We start from the raw sequence: 25044 nt of genomic DNA, 5'->3' as shown, positions 1-25044 counted from the left end.
AAAACAACTCGTTGGATGAGAGTGAGGTAGCAATATGAAAGCAGAGACCAGTTGGAGAATCTTGTAATTTTTGGTGATAAATGATGGTGTCCTAGACAAAGGGGTGTCAGCAGAAATAAGGTTTGCTTTCAAGGTAAAGTTGGAGCTAAGGAGTGATGACGGATTAGATGTGAATGATGAGGAAAAGGCAGGATTAAGGGTAATTCTGTGTTTGGGGTTTAAACATCAGTGTGAAAGCAGTCCTGGCCTTAGGGCGAGGTCAGGGTTAGAGGGTTAAATTGGTCTGTCATCAGCAAATAGATGGTATTTGAGGGATTAATTTTAGAAGAGATAACCAAGGAAAGTGTAGATACAGTTGACCAGCAGTATCAAAGCTACAGTAAGAAAGTGCCGTGAAAGAATTAGTGAAGAAAGGGTAAGTCTCTGGCAAAGAGCGTTTCAGTGTTTTGGGGGGTTTTTTGTTTGTTTTTTTAACTGTAAAACTGAAGTGGCCATACATGAAATAGTCTAGCATGGAAATAAGAATATTAATTGGGCGGGGCAGATTGGACCGTGCGAGCCTGTTTTGCATTGGCAATTAGAGAAGCTCTTGGAGGTAGGAGTGAGTGTTACACCCAGAACATAGGCAACCACGGTTAAGATATACTTTCGTGATATAAAATGGGATGGTTTGTTTGCATAAAAACTGAACACTGTTAGTTATTGTAGATGTATTTTCAGATGGTCTGCCTTCTTGTTTTGAAATGTGAATAGGTCTCCTAGGATTTCCCAGGATAGAGATAGGCAGCTGGGTCTCTCGCATGTCTAAGAGGCAGCCTAGAATAACAGAGAGAGCCAAGCGTGGGTATCTGTCAGATCTCTGTTTGAATACTGATCATTCCTCTTATATCGGTGCGTCCTTGGGAAAGTTATTTAATCGTTCTGGGGTATATTCTGTCATTTTGAAAACAGAGATAATAGTGCTTAACTCACAGACGTGTTATAAGGGATAAAGATAATGCATGTAAATTGGTACATAGTGGGCAATAAAGGAATGGTTGCTGTTCTTATGGACGTCTGTTGGGAGTGGGACTCAAATTTCAGTGTGACCAAAGAATTCCATGGAGCAAAGTAACAAAGGCACACTTTGAGACTAAATCATGAATGGCTTGGAAATCATCCTAAGGAATTTATTCTATAGGACTTGAGTAGCTTCAATAGTGTGACAGAAAGGAAGAGCTTGGGAATTGTCACAGTCAGAATGTAATATATAGATATGGATAAACTGTCTTCTCATCCCTTAGGGAGAGTAAGTATATCACATTGGAGAGAATTTAAGGAAGTAGCTTCATTTTTTTTTTTTAAGATTTTTTTTATTTATTTATTTGAGACAGAGAGAATGAGAGAGAGAGAGCACATGAGAGGGGGGAGGGTCAGAGGCAGAAGCAGGCTCCCTGCTGAGCAGGGAGCCCGATGCGGAACTCAATCCAGGGACTCCAGGATCATGACCTGAGCCGAAGGCAGTCGCTTAACCAACTGAGCCACCCAGGTGCCCCGGAAGTAGCTTCATTTTTAAAAATAGAGTACTTTCTATCAGATCAGTGATCTCCACACTTTTGATAGCATATCTCCATCAATCAATTTTTTTAACATTTACCCTCTCTTATTTATAATTCTATTCATGAACAGATGTACTAAGCATTGTATATATTATGAAACATATTCAAAATAGGAATATTAAGATGAGCTAAGGATGTCATAAAATTAAAAAAATATATTTTTTGTTTTACTTATTAATTGTATTTATATTGTTTTGCTCCTATTAGGACTATCACTAATTATTATCCTGGAGAATTCTGTCACTGACTACACTATAATATTGATTTAACACTTGGAAATACAGCGATTTCAAGACCCATTTAAAATTACCATGGCCAAAAAAGACATCTCACCACCTCACAAGGAAATGTACATGCAACTGAAAAAGTTACATCATTAGCTGATTGCAACTCATGAACCTCGTTTTATAATCCTACCTATCAATTATGCAAAAGTTTTTTGGTAAAATTCAGACAGTAAATTTCCATATTCCATGATGTCTGTCAGTTGTCCCTGAAAACTAATCAGGTGTTGCATTTTCATATTTTTAACAAATGGGCTTAAAATCCCACTAAAATTATTCTTTTTTAGCAGGCTATCTTATAGGTAGAAAATTCTGTTGCTGGAATTTTATTTTATTTTATTTTATTAAAATTTTTATGTGAGAGAGAGCACAAGTGGGGGAGAGGGGGTGGTGGGAAGGGGACGGAGCAGAGGGAGAGGAAGAAGCAGACTCCCCACAAGTAGGGAGCCCAATGCGGGGCTCTATCCCAGGACGCTGATATCATGACCTGAGCCAAAGGCATACACTTAACCAACTGAGCCACTCTGACACCCCCTGGAATTATATTTTTATTTTTTCTATTTTTATTTATTTATTTATTTATTTTTAGAAAGAGAGCACCCTGGCGGGGAGGAGGGGAGAGCAGAGGGAGAGGGAGAGAGAGAATATTAAGCAGGCTCCACACCCAGCTCAGAGCCTGACACATGGGGTTCGAGCTCATGGCCTTGTGATCATGACCGAGCCAAAATCAAGAGTTAGATGCTTAACGGACTGAGCCACCCAGGCACCCCTGTTGCTGGAATTTTAAAGTAGGAAATTGAGAGTTTTTTTGTTTTTTAAGAGAGAGTTTTAATAGGTGAAGTATTTATATCTTTTTGAGTACAAAGTCTTGTGATAATGGAAACATTTCTAAACATGCATTTTTAACATACTCTCTACATGGCACATCTTTCAAAAGTAGTTTCTTTCTCCTACATTACTAAAACATCGCATTTATCTTGAGACAGATTACTTTCAAAGTAGCAATTGAGTAGCATACTATTTGCAGCCAGTTCCCTTTACAGAAAAAGGCAACACTTTGTCTTTTTGTAAAAGAAATGCATAGCTTATTCAAGTTTGACAACTCTTTACATTTTCATAAGATAACCAGGAAACATATATATGGTACAAAATACGTTTTTGGCCATTCCCCATCATATCACAAAGTATTATAAAATTTCTACTTTTAAGACGATATAACCCATAAATTCATTTAATCTGTCACAGAAAAATAGTGGTGTTATAATGTGCTAGAATCAAGCTAACTGTTGCAGGTGATTCTGTAAACCCCTCCACACTGTGGAACTCTATCTCCTTCCTCCGGACACCTGCTGGAACGCAGGTGACAAATAAATGTCCACGTGAGGGCCCCAATATCAATCTGAACATTAAATAAAAGTGAAGTTGATTTCTTCTTATTTTATAGATAGGTGTATTCATGCATGAATGTGTGGATGCATGCATTACATAAAATGCTGTAGCATTTTGGGCCTACATCTCAATGGGGCATTTTATACTCCTACTTTGAAGACCCTGAGATTAATCTCCTCATCATTTTTTGGTATTGGTGAGATTGAATCTGCCCCCAGAAAATAAGGGCGAGTTGAGTTGATCATCCACCTGACTCAGGCTCAAGGACATGCCTTTTAGAAAATTCACAGGATGCATTGCTCAGCACTTCATTCACTACTATAAGGAAGCACAAATTTGAGGAGAATTTTACTCTAGCTTTGTGAGGTGATTTTGATAAAAAGTAGTATCATGTTAATGATTAATATAAGTAGTTACTGTTTTGGTAATTATTTCTGTCCATCTGAGAAACTGGGGTTAGTGAGATGACATAATGCCCTGCTATTGTTCATTGTTGGTTGAGTTTTGTCTTTTTGAGTTATTTTGGTCTTGTTTTGTCAGTGTGTCTGTGTATGTGCATGGACACTATATATTCATCTTTAAAAATATAAAACATACTTAGGAAAAACCATAAGGAGACCAATATAGCATAGTACTCAAACTTGCCAGTACAATGACTAGCATATGATAGAATCCCAATTAAAAACAACTGTTTTTTTAGTTTGGTGGGGGGTTTTGTTTTTGTTTATTTGTTTGATGACTGGAGATCAGCCATTACTATTTGAGCTCATATTACTATTAGCTCCCAGAGCTATGAAATACCAACTGCAGTTCACTCAAATGCAGAATGGAAAAATCTCTCCCTAGCCTTTATATCCCAAGTTTTTAGTTTCTGTAACAAATTAAAGAATTTCATGTTAAGGTGAAAAATATGGTCATCATGATCATTATAATTTTTACTAATGATCCAGCTGTTTTCCATCTCCTTGTCCAAAAGGCAGTTGTCTCTTGATGGCTAAGATGTTCAATGGTGTAACTTTTGGTCCTTCCACTGTTTGATTTCCATTTTAAGAAGCCATTTAAATAGACAGTAAAATTCTAAAGGAATTGAATTCTATATGTGCAATTTCATACACTGATTCATTCATGGTAGGAATGGGATGGTGATTTAGAACCCATTGATTTTTGAATGAACAGAAAGGCTAATTTCTGCCTCATTAACTTATCCTATGAATTTTCAATTTGACCAATTCTTAATGACTACTCCCACATCAATTTAGTTTTTTGGTTAATAGGTAGTTATAATTCATATTGATAGCCACTTTTCAGACTAGAAAATTTAGCCCCTAAATTCTGCCCTTCTTTGTAACTATGAAATATATGCTGTTTCAGGGGAAAATGTCCTTAAACCTTTGCTAACTCTGTGGGTAATACACAAAATAGGGGAGGGACACTTTTTAGTTGTTAATTTTAGTTAATAACAGAATTTTAACATTTGGAAGTCTCATACTGAAAAATGGAAAATAATTTTATAATATTGAAAACTATTAAAAATGCTTTCCTTTATTTTATCAAGAAAGTCAGTTAATTATATCAGATTATATGTTAATCATTACATACTTAAATTTTTTAATAAATATGTTAAAATTTAATATGAATTCAATAATTTTAAAAATGACATCCGAAAATAATAAAAAATTATATAATTGTGTAAATTGAAGTGATTGTTACTAAAATACCATAAAATACTATAAAGTAAATACTATAAATAAAACTATTACCTTTGCCCTTTTCCTTCTATATTGAGTGCTATAATTTGGATCATATGATCACGGGGCCCATGGACTTTGCATTTGGCCATACCACACATGAGCTGCAATGAGCTTTACCTGAAATCACTTGCTCAGTCACAAATAGACATGTGGTCTGACATATATTCTAAAATATATCCCTCCCTGCCCTAATAAATTCATTAGTTTAATTATTTAAATTCTTCTTGGAAAAATATCTAAACATCCTTTCAAGATGTTCTTTCCGTATGTTGGGTCCTGCCAGTGATGGAATTTTAATCTGGTTCTTGCATTTGTGATTCACCTTAGTAAATGAATAGGAGTATCTTAATGTTATATTAAGGCATTGATAAACTTACTAGCTTTAACAACTGGAGGAAAATCTACTTCTCTAGATTTTAGTACTGGCCTGAGAGACTAAGTAAAAATATATATTCTAGGGCTCCTGGGTGGCTCAGTTGGTTAAGCGACTGCCTTCGGCTCAGGTCATGATCCTGGAGTCCCGGGATCGAGTCCCTCATCAGGTTCCCTGCTCAGCAGGGAGTCTGCTTCTCCCTCTGACCCTCCTCCCTCTCATGCTCTATCATTCTCTCTCTCTCAATAAGTAAATAAAAATCTTAAAAAAAAATCTAAAAAATATATATATATTCTAAAAATCCTCTGTTTATATTTGTTGTTAGTCATGAGAACTGCTAATGTCTCCTTTTTGTTGTTGATAACCATCTTTCAGGATACCACACTGATATATGGGTGTGGATAGCTGAGTTGATTAACGGGTTTTCCCAATATGGTTACATGAAATATTAGTGACAAAGATATTCTTTATTAAGGGATTTACTAAAACTTTGCATGCCTGCTACTCCTATTTATACTACAGTCTGGTAAAGGCAATATCTATTGGCACAGAATTTAATATTTAAATGTTTACCTTTTATTGCTTGGTAAGTCCTCTTACTCTACAGAGACCAGCACTCTTCTGGTTGTTCCTCCATTTGAATAATCACTAAGTGCAGGAAATTGGTTTTGTCTCCAAGATAGCAAGATAATTTGACTGTTAGTAAAAGAGGGAAGGTAATTCAAGGTTAGACTTTGTTGCTGTATTTGAGGTTCTGTGGTTGCTTGTCCTCATGATAATGACATGGGCTAATTCCCAGACAGTAAAACAAGTTTTGCCTCCAAAGAAACTTGTTTCTTGATAGTTTTCCAGTGCTCTCAGTGCACTGGAAATGCATGTGTCTATCCAGTAAGCAAAAGAAGGCAAAACAAAGAAAACAAAATAAAAACAAGTTGTCTTTCCTCACAACTCTGATTCTTTACATCTTACCTGCATTTCAGTCTTGCCCCATTCATTCCAAGGACAGCAGGAACAATTTCAAGAACTCAGAGCAATTAGTAAGCATAAAATAATAATATGAGTGAGCAAAAAATGTGCTGGTGGCTTTATGTATTCTCAGTCCTCACATCAAACCTGCAAATTCAACATTTCCCCCAAATGCATACATGAGGAAATTATTCCTTAACTACCCATTATATGCTTTTGAGAGCACTGAAAAAAATATTAAGAGACAATCTCAGAAGGCAAACTTATTTCCTGTCATCCAGGAAATTTAAACATTAAACATTAAAAACAATGTTTAAAACAGGGATATATTTCAAATAACAATGTATGAGGATGAAGTCTATGGTATAGTCTTTAAGGGATAAGGTGTACCTTCAAATATTACTTTGTATATTTAATTTAATTTTCTATCAAATAAGATATTGAAGGTTGTAATTTAGTAGAAAAGAAAAATGTTTTCTATGTCACTTCTGTCATATTTCAATTTTTTTTAAGATTTTATTTATTTATTTGTCAGAGAGAGAGAGAGAGAGAGCACAATCGGGGGGGGGGAGCAGCAGAGGGAGAGGGAGAAGCAGACTCCCCACTGAGCAAGGAGCCTCATGTGGGACTCGATCCCAGGACCCCGGGACCATGACCCGAGCTGAAGGCAGACGCTTAACTGACTGAGCCACCCAGGCACCCTCATATTTGAATTTTTAAAATTTCCTTTCGTTACTTTAGATTGATAAGGTGCTAAGGCTACCCACCATGCTCTATTTATATAACACAAGGGTTTTTGTTCTATATACATAGAATAAGATGACTTATAACAGAGTTTCCTATACCTCTATGATGATTATGGACCAGTGTTTGAATCTGATATACACTATTTATACCTGATCGTCATTCAGTGGTGACTTAAGAGTCAGTGTTTACAAAGCTTTCTGGATTTTGGCCATAGTGGTTTTCTACTGTTGATGCTGAGTGTCCTGTCCACTTTGTATTTGGTCAGTTTTACATCACCATGGTGACCAACTTAGTCTCCTCCAAGGAGCGTTAGCATCTTATGTAGGGCTATTTGGTACAGATTTCTTTTCTCTATCATACCCAAAATGATCAGACTCTCAGAATTCTGTGGTGTCAACAGCTTAAACTAAGTAGTTTGTGTAAGACAAAAACAAACTCAAGAGACTATACTCTCTCGGTGTTTAAGATTATTTAAGCAAGTATTTGTTTTTCCCTGCAGTTTTTGAGTATTGGATGTAAAGATGCACTGTGGATCAAATTAATACTTTAGGTTTTGTTTTTTATATCCACGTAGAGTATGATTGTCCACAGCAGTTTTAATAAAAAATGTTATTGATGGCTTGCTGGTTTCATACTCTTAACATGACACTGATATGCTTGATTTTCCACTGTTTTGTGGAAAGATCCATTGCAAGTTTCCATTGAGAATTATTCTTGGTTAATTCTTGATGATGTCAAAGATATCTTAATTAACAAATAACAATGATATTAAGAATGGTAAACTCAAGGTGACCCATAATCTCAGTGACAGTTATCAGACAAAAACAAACTTTGACTATAAAATGGCAGGTCCCATAGATTTTCTGATATTTTTCAATTAAAAAGAATTATTCACTTCTCAATCATTTAGAAAAAATTGACTTTCATGATAAATGGCATAATATAAAAGAGATCTTGAAGAAAAATCACAATTTATTTTTTTATTATTCCAACTCATTTGTTTTAAAGGGTAATGCATAAATCAATATGTATTTTTATAACATGCTATTTTTTCATTATCCATTTAAAATTTATATATTTTATAGTCTTTTTATTTGTGTAGTTTTCTCTTTGCTGACACCATAAACGATGTGGTGGCCAGTAGCTTAGCACCCATGAGTAACCTAGCAACAAGTCAGCTCTCTAACAAGTAAGAAATAAATGCAAACAAAGTGTTATGGGAAAAAGAGTTCAATTTCAGAATATTAGTGAATGTATATTGTTAAGTATCAAGATGAACTCTTCTAATTTGGGGGAAATTGCATTACAATATAGGTATTGAATTTTCTAGTAAGTAATACATTGCCAGTGAACTCTTGTCTCCTTCATTCAGAAAACAAATGGAGTCTATTTCAGACTGCAGCACTGTTGACTAGGTAACTCTGAACATACGTGTCTTCCCTGGAAGCCTATTCATTACAGATTAGATGAGAGGAGTATCTTGGCATGTTTTCACCAAGTGGTAGGTGAATTTACTAGATGGAGTTTCGAAAGTAAACCTTCCTGACAGTGAGGTGTTGTTGATCTCTTAAACAGTTTTAGAATAAATGTTTTATTTTATTTTCAAAGGGTTGTGCTTAGAGTTCTAAGCTTTTGGGGGCATCATTTTCTTGGAAATACTACAAATGAATCCACCTTGTCTTTTCACACATTAAGACTTTGGTATATTTAATATCAGTCTCTTTTGGTGAAATTTAATTTATATAATTACTGTTTGTTTTCACTGAGAAAATAGCTCTCCTCTGTGTTAGTGGTCAGGTCATAGCGGAAGTATATCAGGTATCGGGGAAAAGCTGTAGCTTCATAGGATCATCATTTGTATGATGAATAGACCCAGGTGGCAAGGTTAAATACATACTGGTGAATACCTTCCACTAAATAGCACAGCTTCTATTCTGTGTGACAGGCAGAATTACTTGGCCTTTCTCAATTTGACAGGCAGTTCACTGCACTTCAAGAAATCTTAGTACCCCATGGAAGATTGAGGTAAGGGACAGAAGGATGGGATATGAGCTGAACATATGATTGTGCATTTAAAATGAATGCATAGAATTGTAGAACTGGAAAGCATCTGCTCTCTGGTGAAAATTTTTTTTCCCCAAATACCCTGAGTTTTAGGTTACTTTGAAATTCTGACCTTAAATGACTGAATTGTTGCTATAATCACGATTGGGATGTGAGCTCAACTCAGACATCTTTCTCTCACTATCCACACAGGATCTCCCTTCTCTGGGGAAGAGGAGAATAAAAATCATGAGATCCTTAAAGAGAGACCCAAACATACTTAGCAAGATAGTCTGATTCGTTTATATATGAGAATTTTGGTCACTTACATTATTTGGATTGAAGTGAGTCACCTTAAATAAATGGAAGACTATTCTTTACATGAGAAACACTTACCTACCCTTCAAGACATCTAACTACAATTGAATAGATCAATCACATGAAATTTATACTCAAAATGTCATGACAGAATAATATGGTCTGTATTGTTGATGCTACTCATGATGACAACAGCCCTTGGTTAGTTGTTCAGGAAAGTGACATTTTAGATGTGGTATATGCACATTAACTACCCCTTCCAGCATAGATGTCTCATTGGGGTTATTGTTGAAAAGGTATCATCCCTTATTTGGGGAAGTTAAGTTCCTAAAGGGCAGGGGTCATATTTTATTTGTTATCTTACCCAGTATTGAGTATAGTTCCTTATAAACAATAAGCTTGCAACAAATGACTAACCTTTTTCTTTTCAGTTAGTTTTTGTAGGTGTGCTAGAAAGATCCACAACGATCCCCAAAATTATATTAAACTACAGAATGTATGTTAAAAAGAGATAAAACACTTAAATAATATATGCCCTTGTAGAGGAAATGAAGTTTAAAGATCCACTAGTTACTGTAAAGTTATTGTTCAGTTTTGAGGTCGGTCTAAAAGGAACTGTCCTTATTGCAGGTTTGGTTACAAAAGTACGGCTACCTTCCACCAACTGACCCCAGAATGTCGGTGCTGCGCTCCGCGGAGACCATGCAGGCCGCCTTAGCTGCCATGCAGCAGTTCTACGGCATTAACATGACAGGAAAAGTGGACAGAAACACAATTGAGTAAGTAGTGGGCATCCACGATCTTTCTTTTTGTGGTCCTTGAGCTGAAAAAGTTTAAGTGAGCTCCGCCAACCATGAGTGGAGCAATTTGTCTCCTGTCCCTTTCCTTTGGAATTTAACCTCTTTCAACCCTACTCCACTAGGATGTCAGGTCTGTCAGAGTCAAATTTACTCACTTGATTTTAGCGGCACTTTTTCAAAATGGGGGGGAGAAGGAACAATGAGAGTCGGAGTAAATGGCTGAAGCTATTTTAGGAAGAGCTACGTCAGTGATGTGTTGGAGCTGGCTTGTTCTGCTGGTGCGGACATATTGGGCACGTTTCTTCCCTGTTAAGTGACATGATATCAGTAGCTTGAAATTGGCCAGAGTAGAAATATTGACACTAAGGAAAATGGGAAACAATACAAATCAGGGCTCTTTCTGGGGGGACAAGGGTATTAGAGAGTCAGCTAACAGTTTAGTAGCCTCCTATTTGTGGTAATTTTCCACATGAGTTAAATCAAGGAGAGGTTCCTGCAAGTCTCTCCTTCCAATTTTTTATTAGCAAATGGCTTGTTTTGACTCTTTAATAATATTTGTGATTTTATGGATTGATTCATCAATCATTTGTTCATTTATTTATTCAACCAGTAACTCATTACTGGGCATTGCATCTGTGAAAGAGGCATATAACAGATCAGAAGACAGAGTCTCTTCTTCAGAGGAACTTCAAGTTAACTGTGTAGCTAGACATAATCACAAATTATTTTACCACAGGTACACTGTAGGTTCTGTAACATTATGAAACAGCATTATTGTTTTTGGACAGCAAAGGAGGATGTGATTAATTCTGTCAGTGCAGGGAAGAATCATCTGTGTTTATTGAGTCCTTGATACTCACAAAGTAAATCTACTTCATTTAATATGATCATCATACATCAACCCTCCACAGTAGGGAAGACAAGGATATATTTTGCTCTCTACACTGTCAAATAAAGAAACTAAAAGTCAAAGGCTAAGTGAAGTCCAGAGTAGTTGCAGAATCCAGATCTTTTGGTGTTTAGTCAAAGAACTTTCTACTATACCATGTTGTGAACCTCAAGAAATGACACATTTATTTTTCTTTTTAAACCTTGAATACCTGAAATTACTTGACTCAGGTATATATAATTTTTACATATTAAACTAACTTAAATATAATTTAAATACTATATTTTGCCTTCTAATACTTACAGCATGGTATTAGTCATACTGTTCCTATTTCATGAAGACAGGACGAGTACCTAATAAAAGGCTTGAAGATTAAACGTCAAAGCAGTTTTGAAAAATAAATATAATTACCTCTCCTACCATTTTTAAAAGATACATAAATATTAACTTTGGTATACCATTTGGGAAAATAGAACCAAGAATGAATATAATGCATTTTGCAAGAATGAGAAACTTGTTATTAATATTGGGACTAGGACTTGGATATTTTGAATCTGCTGCCCTCTATTCGTTGCAATTCTCTGTTAATAGTGTCCTAAATAAATACAGTTTTAAATTCATTTTAATTACAATTATAAATTAATTTTAAATATAGCTTATTAAGTTAATAAGCAAACCCAACAAATCCTACATTTTGTTGCTGCATATAGTACAGAATTCCATTTAAATCATACTTTTAATCCCAACATTTTACAGAGTGCTCTGAACAGCTTTTATGCTCCCTAGTGCAGAGCTGTTATCTTCTGATTGACTTTCTTGGACCGTATGACACAGTTTTTAAAAATACAATAAATTGAGAGCTTGGGAAACAAATTCCTTTGAATCTGCTTATTACCAGCTATTAAAATTCAGAAAGCAGAGTTCTATAGACGGTGGCATCTGTGTTTCCTGTCCATTTTGAGAGCTCCTGCTGGCCATTGGAAGGACTCAAGATGGATAGGTTTGATTTCCCAAGATAGCTGGAAAAAGGTCTTTGTCAGGAGATGATGGGAGAGGAATGTGCGCAGGATTTATTTAGGCCGCTTATGTGGAAAGGGTCTGAACAGTTTTTAGTTGTTCTCTGGCAGGACAATGTCAAATGCAGAGGTGCAGAAAAAGACCCTGTGTCCTATTCTGCCACACAGTGGCTCAGATTCCAGCCCAGGAGAAATGATTGTGTCAGTGTGTAGGAGTTAAAGTAGCATTTCTGTGAGTTATAGCATTGTAGAGAGAAGAGCAGCTGTATAGGACCCTTTAATTTAAAACCAACCAGTGTTTTGATCTGTTTTCTTTAACCAAACTTTGTTCTAATTCAGTTTTTTTTTTTTTCCTTTCCTTTCTTCTTCCTCTTTTCTAACTGGAAATGCTTCTTTTCCTTTACATACACTGTTATTCTTAGATGAGCCCACTAAAGCCCGGTTCAACCCTCATCGGCCCTTCCTAGATTGCCCTGCTTCTTCTGTCCCCTATGGCACCCACGTTGTCACTCACACTAGAAGCCCTGTGGCTTCACTGGCCTGCTGTCTGGGTTTTTCCACTGATGTATCCCCAGTCTTGAGGTGGTGTTACGCAGGGTACTCAGCTCAAATAGTGTCCTGTTTTTGGAAGTATAATCCCCATAATCATGCTACTTAAGGAATTGTCTGTGCTTTTGTAATCCCAAATGAATGTGTCGTAACAATCCATGCTGAAGTTGTACTCTATTATTTTACATAGTCAAATTATAAAGTATGAATTTTTATCTAAACCTTATCACATAAAATATGGACTACAATTATAGACCTAAAATTACTCCTCAGTATTAAAATAATGTCTTAAGATTCATTTTCATATGCTGCTATAAACTCTTATCTAATTGTAGGCTCTTGTCAAGATCAGTTGTTTTTAAATTAAATAATTATGTCCTCCTTTGTCAGACAGACATTTGATGCATTCAGTCTGTAATTCTTGGGTAATTAAAAGTAATGATGCAGTTGTGGTGATCCCTATATTATGTTTAAGAAATTAACCATTTTCCAGCAACAAATTTAGGTATTACCTTAAATGGCTTACTATATTGCTTTCATATCAGTTAGCACTGGTGTTGGAGAGATAGTAATGCATACTTATCCCCCTCCCCTAAAACGAGCTCATTATCATATGTTGCAATGGTTCTTCAAAATTATGGGTTGCTTAGCTAATTTTTATAAGCAAGCTTACTTAAATTCCTTAATAAGTGAAGCAATTTAGGTTGTGCATGAAAAAGGATTATTTTAGCATGGAGGGAAAAAGATAGCAAGGCAATAATGAAATGAGTCTAATGTGTTTTTACAATATTAATATATATATTAATGGTAGGTATTTTAAAATTTTAATTCATCTTTTATGTGTGCATATTATCATGCATTGAAGCATGCTTGATGAGATATCATTTTTAAGGTGATCTTTCTTTTTTATCTCCCTCCATGTATGTGTGTACACACATGAATATGCAAATATACACATATATTCATACATATGTAGGATGATCTGAGTAATTCTGCTTAATTTATTTAATTTATCTTAATTAAAATTAATTTAAGACTGAATGTGTAGCTTTTTTCAAATAATTATTATGAAACCACAGTGGTATTTGAATTCTCCTAATTTGAGAATTGAAATATTTATTTAGCTATATCAAGAACCATAAGCTTCGGGGCTTAATTTTCAATAGGTTTCGTGATTTTCAGTCATTTGTCTAAATTATCGAGTTAAGACTCTTTTTCAATATAGGTATAAAAGATAAGTTCATCAGTAATTAAATTTCTTTTTATTTCTGATTATAGCAATGGGACTGAAACACTATAGGATTACGTTATAGGATGGATCAATCCTTATTTTGGTAACTATGGAAGGATGGCTGATAGCTAAATCAGCCTCATTCCCCTTCTGGAAGGTGAAAGGTGAAAGCTTAAATGAGAGCTGACACTAACTGAGCTTTTTCTTCACATTGCGCATCATGGAGGCTTATTACATCTATTCTCTGTGATCAGGCTTTCAAGTACACTAACTGCAGTTTCAGCTTTGTGAATAACCTGTGTCCATGAAAGTAGTTCATGAGTTGATCGAAAAAAGAAACTCTGGACCAGAGTGAGCTGTCAGCCTAACGTCAACATTTTGAGCACTAAGTTAATTCACTTTTAGAAAATCTTCTTCACGACTCTTGCACTTGGCTCTATGAGTACAAACAAAACCGAAGGATTTTTAAAGTCATAAAAATTAGCATTTTTAAAACTTTGTAAAATGATCTTTGGGGGACAACTATAAATAGTAGATATTACTCTTACCTTCCATTAGAACATGGAAAAGTCTGGAGGATAGAAACCTCTTAATTATGCAGATGAACATTTTCTTACATTACTAATCATAAGGCACAAGATATAATTTTGTGAGTTTTTTTTTCTCGCGGTAAAGGTAGGCATATGAACCCAGAGCCATTGTGTGGTACCACTCCAACTCCAGGGGGCACCGTTTCGATTGTACGCATTTTATTGAAATGCTGTCTTCCTTCAGTCCCACTACTGGGGCACCAGGTGTGTAGACTCAACCTGAAGGCTTCCTTTACAGCCATGCGATGAGAGGCCTGATATGTTTGACTCGAATACCCAACTCTTTAAAAAAAAAGTTACTGAAACCAACGGACACTGTTTCATACATAGTGGCTCTAATTACTGCAAATTTGTTTAGAAGTTTGTGGCTGCTTTATTCACATAAAACAGAGGATTGTGTCTCTGGTGCTATCTGTATTATGAAAACACCAGGCTATCCCTGTTTTAAATAACAAGGGATGTTAACACATAGGTCAAGGTGACCTGAAACATGCTAATATCAGTATGTTGCTATTGTTGCAGCTTCTACTACGAGTCCAGCTGCTTCCTGATGTTTGTAAAATAATAATAATTATTATAAATTAAAAACCATAGCAGGTGCTATTTGCCAGGCACTGTGCTAAGTGTTTCATGTGACTTAACTAATTTAATCCTCACATTAATTCAATAATATTCTCACTTCCACTTTGTACATGAGGAAACGGAGAAATAGAAAGAAACAGTAGTCAGACCAATGTCCCAGGGCTGGAGAGGTGGTGGAGGTGGGGCTGGAGCCCTAGCATTCTGGCTCTAGGATCCCTGCTCCTAACGTTTACAATGTCACTCCTGTCAAGAACACTGATCTCAGATGTTTTTCCTTTCTCAGTTAAGTTAATTTAAGGAAACCATTAATGCTCTGCCCAGCTAATCTGAAAATGCCATGGGTTCTGAACAATTAAATCAATACTGAATATCAGTATTGCATTTATGCAAACGGAGGGAGTGCCGTGATTTACACCTTGAAAGTACAAAAGGACTTTCTTGTAGCTCCCTCCCAGCACCAGTGCCGGTTCCCACGTCTTTGTTTGCTTTGGAATGTCAACTTAAAATTCTTAGCAAATGAGTCAGTAATGAAGCACATGTATATGAGCTGCTGTGTATTGACACACAGAAAAATAAGTATGTTTTAGCAGTGGAACTTTCACAAAAGAAGCACTGCTTGAAAATAGCCCGCACACATGCACACACACACAATCTCTTTAACCCATGTTTCTTTCAGGTGATACAGTTGTTACCTGAGGTGAAACAATCAATCAATTCTACTTGTACGTGGAGAGTTTTGCACTCTCGTGTACAAGTATATATGGGTTTTATCAAATTCATATATGAATGCAACTAATATTTGGTGTATGATAACGAAATAAATCCCAGGGTCAGACTCTACCTGAATAACAATATTAACATGCCAACTTTACCTTTAGTATTAGACATTTAATTCATTGATGAGTCCCGTTAAACACTAATCATTTTTATCCACCAAGAACTTCAAAAATTGTAGTAGAAAGAACTTGACTCCTTATGAAATTAAAGAATGATTTAAATGTTTCGAGTCACATAAAAGGCCCAAAGGCCAATTTAGCTCAGATACCATGTGTCATATTCAGTGGCATGATGTGCTTCTATCATATTTTGGGGATTTTGCATAATTTGATAAATAATTTCTGCTAATATATCTATGCCAGAATATTTGTATATAAATATTGGCAAAGTTAACATAGAGTGTTCTCAACTCGACCAACCCTTATTAAGAGTTTTTTGCATTAAATTACTGATCGATATTAGATTATTCCTGTTCTTATGTTTATTTCTTACACTTAAGTCATCTGCTTTATGATTTAGCTTTACATAAAAATGTCTACATGGTGTCCATGCAATAAGCATTTGTTCAAGGCACACACCTGGGAAGAGTTACAAAGTCTTCAAGAAACGTGGACAGTAAGGGGGATCAGCATGTACAAAAGAGACATGCAGACTCAATTCATTTGCTTCATTTTCTTATTGAAGACTTCTCTGGGCATAGGCCCCATTATTCCTGGCTCTCTGCCGTGACTCAGGCCAGTGGAAGACAGAGACACAAATCGGAACACATAGTATAATCTGTGCCATGTTGGGATGGTAAACTGTTGAATAATGAAGGATGTTTAGGATTCTCAGTGTGAGAATAGAGGAAGTTATGCCAGACAGAGGTCACTGCATACAAAGGCAGAAAGAGGTTTAGTTCTGTAGGAACCTGAGTGGATCTTAGAAAGTAGAGGGGGGTGGCAGGGGATCCTCCTTAAGTAAGCCTGAGTCAGATTCTTTCTATATAAGCATTTTCATGCCCAGAATATATAGAGAACACATCTGTGTTCTGGAAAGATTTGTCTTTAGGAATGAGAAGGACGCCATTAGTGAGAGAGAGAAGAGAAATTTTGGAGGCAAAAAAGACTGCATCCTGCTTGATTAGATGTGAGGAAAGAGCAGTGGAGAATATTACCTGGGTATCTAACTTCGGCATTAGAAGGATGTTAAGACTCTTGGCTGAAATAAAGCATCAGAGGAATTGTTACAAATCTGGGTAGGAAAATCAAAAATTTTTTACATGTAAATTAGAAATAATGACAGGGTATCTTGACAAAGGTATGACAGCATTTAAGCCATTATATAGTAATTTTTTTTAATCATGCATGTCTTGCCTATAGACTGTGAACTCAAAAAGGGCTTCTTGCCTTGTTTATCTTTCCAGTCACACTTTTTTGTTATATCTCTTAATATGTTATAAAAGCTGAAAAATGTTACAAGATGAATGAATAAGGATTTTTTGAGTAAATAAAGATGAGATTTTGCATATTGAGGAAGTTGGAACATAAGAAAAAATACATATTTAATGGGCAAAAGCCTAAGAAATACATAAAGAATTCAGTAGAGATATCTTTCAGCATAAGAATCTAATACTCATCCATATAAACCCTATCCTTTGGAAGATGCAGTGCTTCACTGGAAAAATTTTTACTAGATCCAACATATGCATGACTTAAAATGGAAATTTATATTAATAAATTTAATTTCCTTTTCAATTGCTACCTTCCTCTTTTAATTTTATTGATTATTAAAATAATTTTAGACAGTATGTCCTCATTAGCAATACATTTTATCCTGATAATAGGTAATTGCATTTTGTCAAATTTCATCCCACTATCCATTTCCAAATTATTTCTCTTCCCAGAATGCTAACTTAAATATTTTTCTTAGCAAAATATAAGTGTAACTACTTCCCACACTTAGTAAATTTATTATTTTTAATAATTATATATTATTTATTCTCTTAGTGCTTTTAATGAAATAAAGAAGCATAAAAACCTGCCTTAGGAATATTACAATTTTTGCTGAGAATATAATTAATGAAATACCCATATGTAAAAGCCACTTAAATCATAATAACCTCTCCAGTGCTTAATATTTGCTAGTTAAATCTGTATCTGTATCTTACAGTATGTAATAACAATTAATGATTTTTCATTTAAAAAATACAAAGTGTCCCTATCCACTTATTCATTGAATATCTCTTATATTCCGGGGGTTGTACAAGGTGGATAGTATATTTATATATACCTTGTATATAGTATATAGACATATAGATCTTAGTATATAGATCCCCTGCCCTTGAGTGTTTACAGTCTAGTGAAATATCTCTCAAATGAAGTGATTGAGGAATGCCCTTGAAGTATTAGTTAAAAATAGGAGATCTCCATTCTCAACTTTATAGAATTCAATTCCGTAGGACCATATAGCCTCCTAGGAGTTGGGAGACTTTAATAAAGGGAAAGCAATTTTTCTGAAGTAACTCCACAATGCATTATAAACTAGGATGGGATCTTTTAAGTTTGATAACCGCAACGTCTACATTGTCTGCAGGCAGAATAAAAAAGGAGAAATTTTTTCAATACTTATGGTAAAAGTGTCATCTTTCTTAAAAAACAAAAGTCATGATTTCATTGTTGTATGAGGTTATTATTGTTTATAAGAGCTAATTAGCTGATTTATCCATGTAACATGTAAACTGTTTCTTTCATTTTCACAAAATGGACATCTTTAGATAGTCATCTCTATAGTCAACTCTCTATAGTCAATTATTTTCCATTTAAAGAGTATAGAAATTATAAAGTATCTGATGAAATACAGCAAAAATTGATTCTTTTCTCATTTCTACTTGCTGAAGCATATAGCACCATGAAGATTTTGCATTAGCTTTGTAATTGTTAAATTAAATGTGCTAATGAATGGTAAAGCCATTTTATGAGTCACCAAAGAAGCACTACTCAAAATCATGAAAATCTTTCTTCTTAGATAAGAAGCAAGACTACATCGAAAACAGGACATTTGACCAATGAGACTGTAGAAAAGAAGTTCCATGACTGTATTCGTATAAGTATTAAAAATTAATCAAAAAACAGCATGTCATTTTCCTAATATAATTATGTTAAACCTTATTTGTGTGATGCTAACACCTCATATCCAGAAAAAAAAAATTAAGCATTGAATTTGGTTATTAATTACTGATTTAAAACAAATGGTTCTTACTTGTAAGTTGGGGTAATGATCAAAGTGAAAAGAAGAAAAAAAATGGAGAAAGGCAAATGTTATTTAAATAATTTACTTCTATGTAAGCTAGAAGAGAGAATAGAATATGCCCTCTCAAATCCTGAAATTTAAGATCATGTAACAGATTTTAAAAATTGTTGAATGTTAAACCTGGAAGAGACCTTAGTGAAAATTTATTTTTAAAAGTCTCTTTTTATGAATGAGACTAGGAATTAGTGACTTGCCCAAGGTCACAAATCTTGTTAAAAACAGATTCTAGTTAGAAGCGTAAGAGGACCTCAGTCTACAGCAAGCTCAAAATGAATTAGAGAAAGAAAAAATATCTAAAAGAGCTGAGTTTGCAACCACTGATTCTTGATCATTCAGGGACAAAATATGCTTTCTACTTAGATTTAAATTGCAAGGAAATTGACAACTTTCTTCTGTATGTTTTCCCGTTTTCATGATCACTGTCATAGATTACCTTCTCAATTGATATCCTTTTGAAATTCATGATTAGGGTTGTTGGTAAATAACTGGAAAATACTGCTTTTTGCAGCTGGATGAAGAAGCCTCGATGTGGTGTACCTGACCAGACAACACGTAGCTCCAAACTTAATGTTCGTCGAAAGCGATATGCATTAACAGGACAGAAGTGGCAACACAAACACATCACTTACAGGTACAAGAACTGATGATGGATTGCTGTTTTCTCCATTTTTCACCACTATTTATTTTGACACTTTGTTTGACATCTTATGCACATTGACTACATGGTAACATATAGTTACACAATATATATAATGTTAACGTAGGGAACTGAGAACTGCCATTGAGAAGAGAATAAATTGCCCATTTGGAGGCCTTTTAAATATTTCTTAAATACTTGGTCTCATTTGTAAACTGTACCTTCAAGCTTCTTGAAAGAATACCAAATCCTGAGGGACTCTGAGATGAGTATTGTAACACGTTACGTTCTTTATTTTTTTTAAGATTTTATTTATTTACTTGAAAGAGAGAGAGTGTGAGAGAGCATGAGAGAGAGAGAGAACACATGCAGGGGGCAGGGGCAGAGGGAGAAGCAGGCTCCCTGCTGAGCAGGGAGCCCAATGTAGGACGCGAACCCAGGACCCTGAGATCAAACACTTAGCCAACTGAGCCACCCAGGTGCCCCATTACATTCTTTAATAAGGATTCATAATCTAAAAGTAATCAAATAATAAAGTTTATAAATAATTGTCATCTAAACAAAATGTCTTTGGATCTACTATTAATTAACTTTTAGTATCAACTCAAGTCATTTTACTTTCTGTCTTATTGGCAGCAATGCAGATGGATCATTGTTTCTTATTTTGACTTCAGTGAAGGATGCCAAAGGGATGCCAATGTCTTCCAACCTGGAAGGACATTTGCTGCTATTGGAGATGTTCCTATTTATTCATTAATTCATTGAACAACTGTGTATTGAGTCTCAGTTTGAACAAAAACAGTTCTAGGCACTGGGGATATAGAAATAAATAAAACATGGAGATTCTGTTTGTCCTCTTGGAATTTACAGTTATGTGGTTAAGTTGAAGAATCATATAAATGTGATGACTGTTATGAAAGGGGAGGAACAAGATGCAAGAGAAATGTAAAACAGGGCCATCAAACCCACTCTAGAAAACCAGGGAAAGGCTTCCTGAAGAAATGACCTTTCAGCCAAGACTCACAGAAAGAGAAAGCATGTGTTAGACCAAAGGGCAAGGGAAGGGGCAGGGCACATCAGGGGAAGGGTAAGATGTCAGGAATACATGAATAAAAGACATTTATAATTCTCATTCTTTGTATAACTAACCCTTCACATATGCTTAAGGATAAAATTTAAAACTCAATATATAGATTTTCTACCAATATATCTGGTTTGTGCCATTTGAACTTATTTTAGTTATTTTGAGAACACTTTTCCTTTTTTTTTAATAAAGATTTTATTTATTTATTTGACAGAGAGAGACACAGTGAGAGAAGGAACACAAGCAGGGGGAGTGGGAGAGGGAGAAGCAGGCTCCCCACCGAGCAGGGAGCCCCAACGTGGGGCTCCATCCCAGGACCCTGGGAGCGTGACCTGAGCCAAAGGCAGACGCTTAATGACTGAGCCACCCAGGCGCCCCTTGAGAACACTTTTCAGTGTTGTTTTATATTCTTAAGCTAATCCTCCCAGATAGCATGCTCCTAGATTTTTTATGCAACTCATTTCAGTTATTTCTGCAGGTAAGAAAAATCAAGGAGGAAGCAGTCTTAAGCCAAGCCCATGTAATGAATGTGAAGTGTTGGAAGAATGCCTTAAAGAACAACAACAAAATACCTGCTACCTCTAAGTCTGTTCAGCAACATTGCACAGCTACTTATAGTTGTAAGGAAATAAAAGATATAAGGACTTGTAAAGAAATAACACTATCATTAGTAAGTTTATATCATTTTCTATATAGAAAACACAGAATAAACTAGATAATTTTCAGAAATAATAGAAGAATATGGCCAACTTTTTAAAAAAATAATATATTTCATGTTTTAGGTTTAGGTAATACAATTTTAGGTATACAGAAAAGTTGAGCAGATAATACAAGTAGTTCCCATATATCACATCCCCCTACCACATATACACACTCATAGTTTCTCCTATTAAGATCTTGCATTAGTGTGATCCATTTGTTAAAATTGCTGAGCCACTGTTGCTATATTTTATTCCTAACTAAAGTCCATAATGTCCATAATGACAGTAGGGTTCATAGTTCTCCTGTGGCTTGTCTGCTACAGAGCAGAAGCTTTAATTTTAATAAAGTCCAACCTATCAATTATTTTCTTCCTTTATTGTGCTTTTGTTGTTATATCAAAAAAATCATTTCCAAATCTGAGGTCACTTAGTTTTTCTTCTATGTCAGCTTCATATCATTTCATATCATATCACCTGAAAAAAAGGAGTATTTTTTCCTTCCCAATGTGTTTATCTTTTATTTTCTTTTCTTGGCTTATTACATAAGGGAGAGCTGTCAGTAAAATGTTGAATAGGAGTGTTGAAGGCAAACATCATTGACTTTTTCCCAATCTTTAGGAGAAAAGCATCTAGTTCCTCACTATTAAGTATGATATAGGCTGTAGGCTTCTTTCTAGATGTTTATCAAGTTGAGGAGGTTCACCCTATTCCTAGTTTGCTGAAAGTTTTTATTATAAATAAGTGTTGGATTTAATGAAATGCTTTTTCTGTACCTATTCATATGATCATATGATCATATGATTTTTCTTCTTTAGCCTTTTAATGTGTTGGATTACATTAATTGATTTTTGGTTGAACCAGCCTCTCATGCCTAGGGTAAATCCTACTTTGTCATGGTGAATCATTTTTTTTATACATTGTTGGATTTGACTTGCTAATTTTTGGTTGAGGATTTTTACGTGTATGTTCATGAGTGATATTGATATGTGGTTTTTCTTTCTTTTAAAGTCTTTATCTGGGTTAGGTAGGAGAGTAATGCTAGCCTCATGGGATGGGTTAGAAAGTGTTCCCTTTACTTCAGTTTTCTGGAAGAGATTGTAGAGAATTGGTATGATTTGTAACTGAAATGTTTAGTAAACCCAATGCAACTATTTGGGCCTGGTTCTTTTTTCTTTGACAGTTATTAATTTTTAATTAAATCTATTTAATAGATATAGTCCTGTTCAGATTATCTATTTCTCTTTGTGTAGGTTTTTACAGATTGTGTTTTTCAAAGGAGTTGGTCCATTAAATCTGTATTAGTCTGCTCAGGCTGCCATCACAAAATATCACAGCCTGGGTAACTTAAACAACAGAAATTTAATTTTCCCAGTTCCAGAGGCTACAAGTCCAAGATTAACATGCTGTCAAGGTTGGTTTTGGTGAGATTTCTCCTTCTGGCTTGTAGATGGCCGCCTTCTCATTGTGTCCACCTCTTACCTTTCCTCTATGCATGTGTGGAGAGAGAGATTTCTGCTGGGTTTTTTTCTTTTCTCTTCTTATAAGAAGTCATACCAAATTAGGACCCCACCCTTATGACTTCATTTAACCTTATTAACTTTCCTTAAAGGCCCTATTTCCAAATATAGTTTCATTGGGGGTTGGGGCTTCAATTTATTTATGCCAGAGAAAACCTTATAGATCATTGGGGAAAAGGACGGGCTCTTTTACTTACTAAGTTCTTCTGTAGTAATTAGTTATCCATATAGAAAACAATGAAATTAGATTCTTACCCCGTAACATATAAAAAATTAGTAAGTATTAATTAGATTAATTTGTATAATCAACTTTAGAAGTACAAAACACACAGCTCTGCATGTTGATATTTATTGTTTTCATTTCAGATAGTGTCTTTTTTCTGGCCTGATTTCCAGACTTAACGGTGTACCCTGTTTAGTGTCTCTGCGTACTTAGGTACTGACTACACCATTCATTTAAGAAAGAAAGAAAGTAAGAAAGAAACTGTTAAGAGCCATTATGTTCAGAACTAATCATAATTCCATTGAAGCTCTGTCCCTATACTGACAATTGTCTCAGCGAGTTTTGAATACTCAAATAATGAGGTGTCTATCCCTGTAAGCTTCCAGGTTACTGATAAACACATCATGTGGTTAAGAGTCCTATTTTGGAGTAAGAAAGATCTGGATTTGAATCCTGGCTCCGATACTTGCCACCTGTAAGACCAGGATCAAGTTACTTAATCTTCTAAGTCTCATTTTCCCTGTGTGAAAAGTGAGTATTGTAACACTATCTACCTCATAAAGCCTAGGAGGTAGTTAAGTCAGGTCATGGTGGGGGGAACCCCCCCAGAAACAAACAAAATAGCTCAGCACAGTGCTTGAAACATAGTGCTTAGTAAATGCCAACTATCATCTTAACTTGTTTTAATTTATGAGACAATTAATGGAAATTGTTGAGAATATTCTAACAGAATTATAGAAAATTGAGGGTGAGAACTAAGGATATTAAATTTTAAAGTTAGTGTATGTAAAGTGTTAAAAACTTGCCATGTGTAAAATAAGTACTATATAAGCCTTTGCTGCTACTTTTATTACTATATTTAGAAAAACAAAAACAAAATACTACATTTCAGCTAAAAAAAAAATTACTCGTTAAAAGGATAGCAGAAATGTGCCGTTACAGAATGAAGCCATGAGTCGGAGTGGGGGTGGTTGAATCTAGGTTTTATTTGATGGCAAACTCATTATGAGCCAACGGTACAGTGGCTAAATAAGAACTAAAATGAACAGCTTAGATTGATAGAAAGCAGAGTGTCCAAAGCAGTGATGATGGCAATTTTTTCTCTTTGCTTTGTTGGCCAAGCTTTACCTGATGTTTCCTTTTCTCTTTGGTCTACCACATTTCCAACAACTTCTTGGCAAATTAAAGTGCACCTCTAAAAAAGAAATCAAAATGCTAAGAGATCTTACAAACAGTCTGCATGAGAAAGGGCTCAATATTAGAGCCAAGGATTCTCAATATGATGGAAAAAATATTTAAGGGCGAAATTTTCAGTTATTCTCAAATACTTAACGGCTTTCAGAAGAACCTAATATTTTGAGATTTTGGAAAATTAAATCATTCACCCTACAAGTCTTCATTGTTGGAAGCATATAAACCAAGCAATTTATTCACTTGTCAAGGAAATTAGAGACCATTTGTGGAATGGTTGGAAAGTTAGACTATATAATTTTAAAATCTCTTCCTATCTTTAAAATGTGGAATTGGAGGGAACCTTGCATAATGACTCCGTTTCGAGGGAATGTCTAGGCTCCCATGCTTTCCACTTTAATGACCTCGGTGCTTGATGCCTAGGAATGGGAACTTCTGAGGTTGTACCAGAAGAATCATTTAAGTAGTTAGGGGTATATATAACTTTGGCTGATACA

General features: G+C 35.2%; 1 protein-coding gene across 1 annotated transcript in view; it reads left to right on the top strand.

Moving 5' to 3' along the window:
• The window catches only part of MMP16 (matrix metallopeptidase 16), a 278540-nt gene that overhangs the window by 128038 nt on the left and 125458 nt on the right, over positions 1-25044 (top strand). Inside the window, exons 2-3 of the mRNA XM_035011485.1 lie at positions 10100-10248; positions 19703-19825. Coding sequence (XP_034867376.1) covers positions 10100-10248; positions 19703-19825 — 272 coding nt within the window. The remainder of the gene's footprint in view (positions 1-10099; positions 10249-19702; positions 19826-25044) is intronic.

The sequence above is a fragment of the Mirounga leonina genome, unplaced genomic scaffold, assembly GCF_011800145.1.
Source record: "Mirounga leonina isolate KUSES-001 unplaced genomic scaffold, KU_Mleo_1.0 Mir_165, whole genome shotgun sequence".
NCBI classification, from domain to species: Eukaryota; Metazoa; Chordata; class Mammalia; order Carnivora; family Phocidae; genus Mirounga; species Mirounga leonina.
Note: the sequence above shows the minus strand (reverse complement) of the source record. Positions and strands in the feature narration are given on the sequence as shown.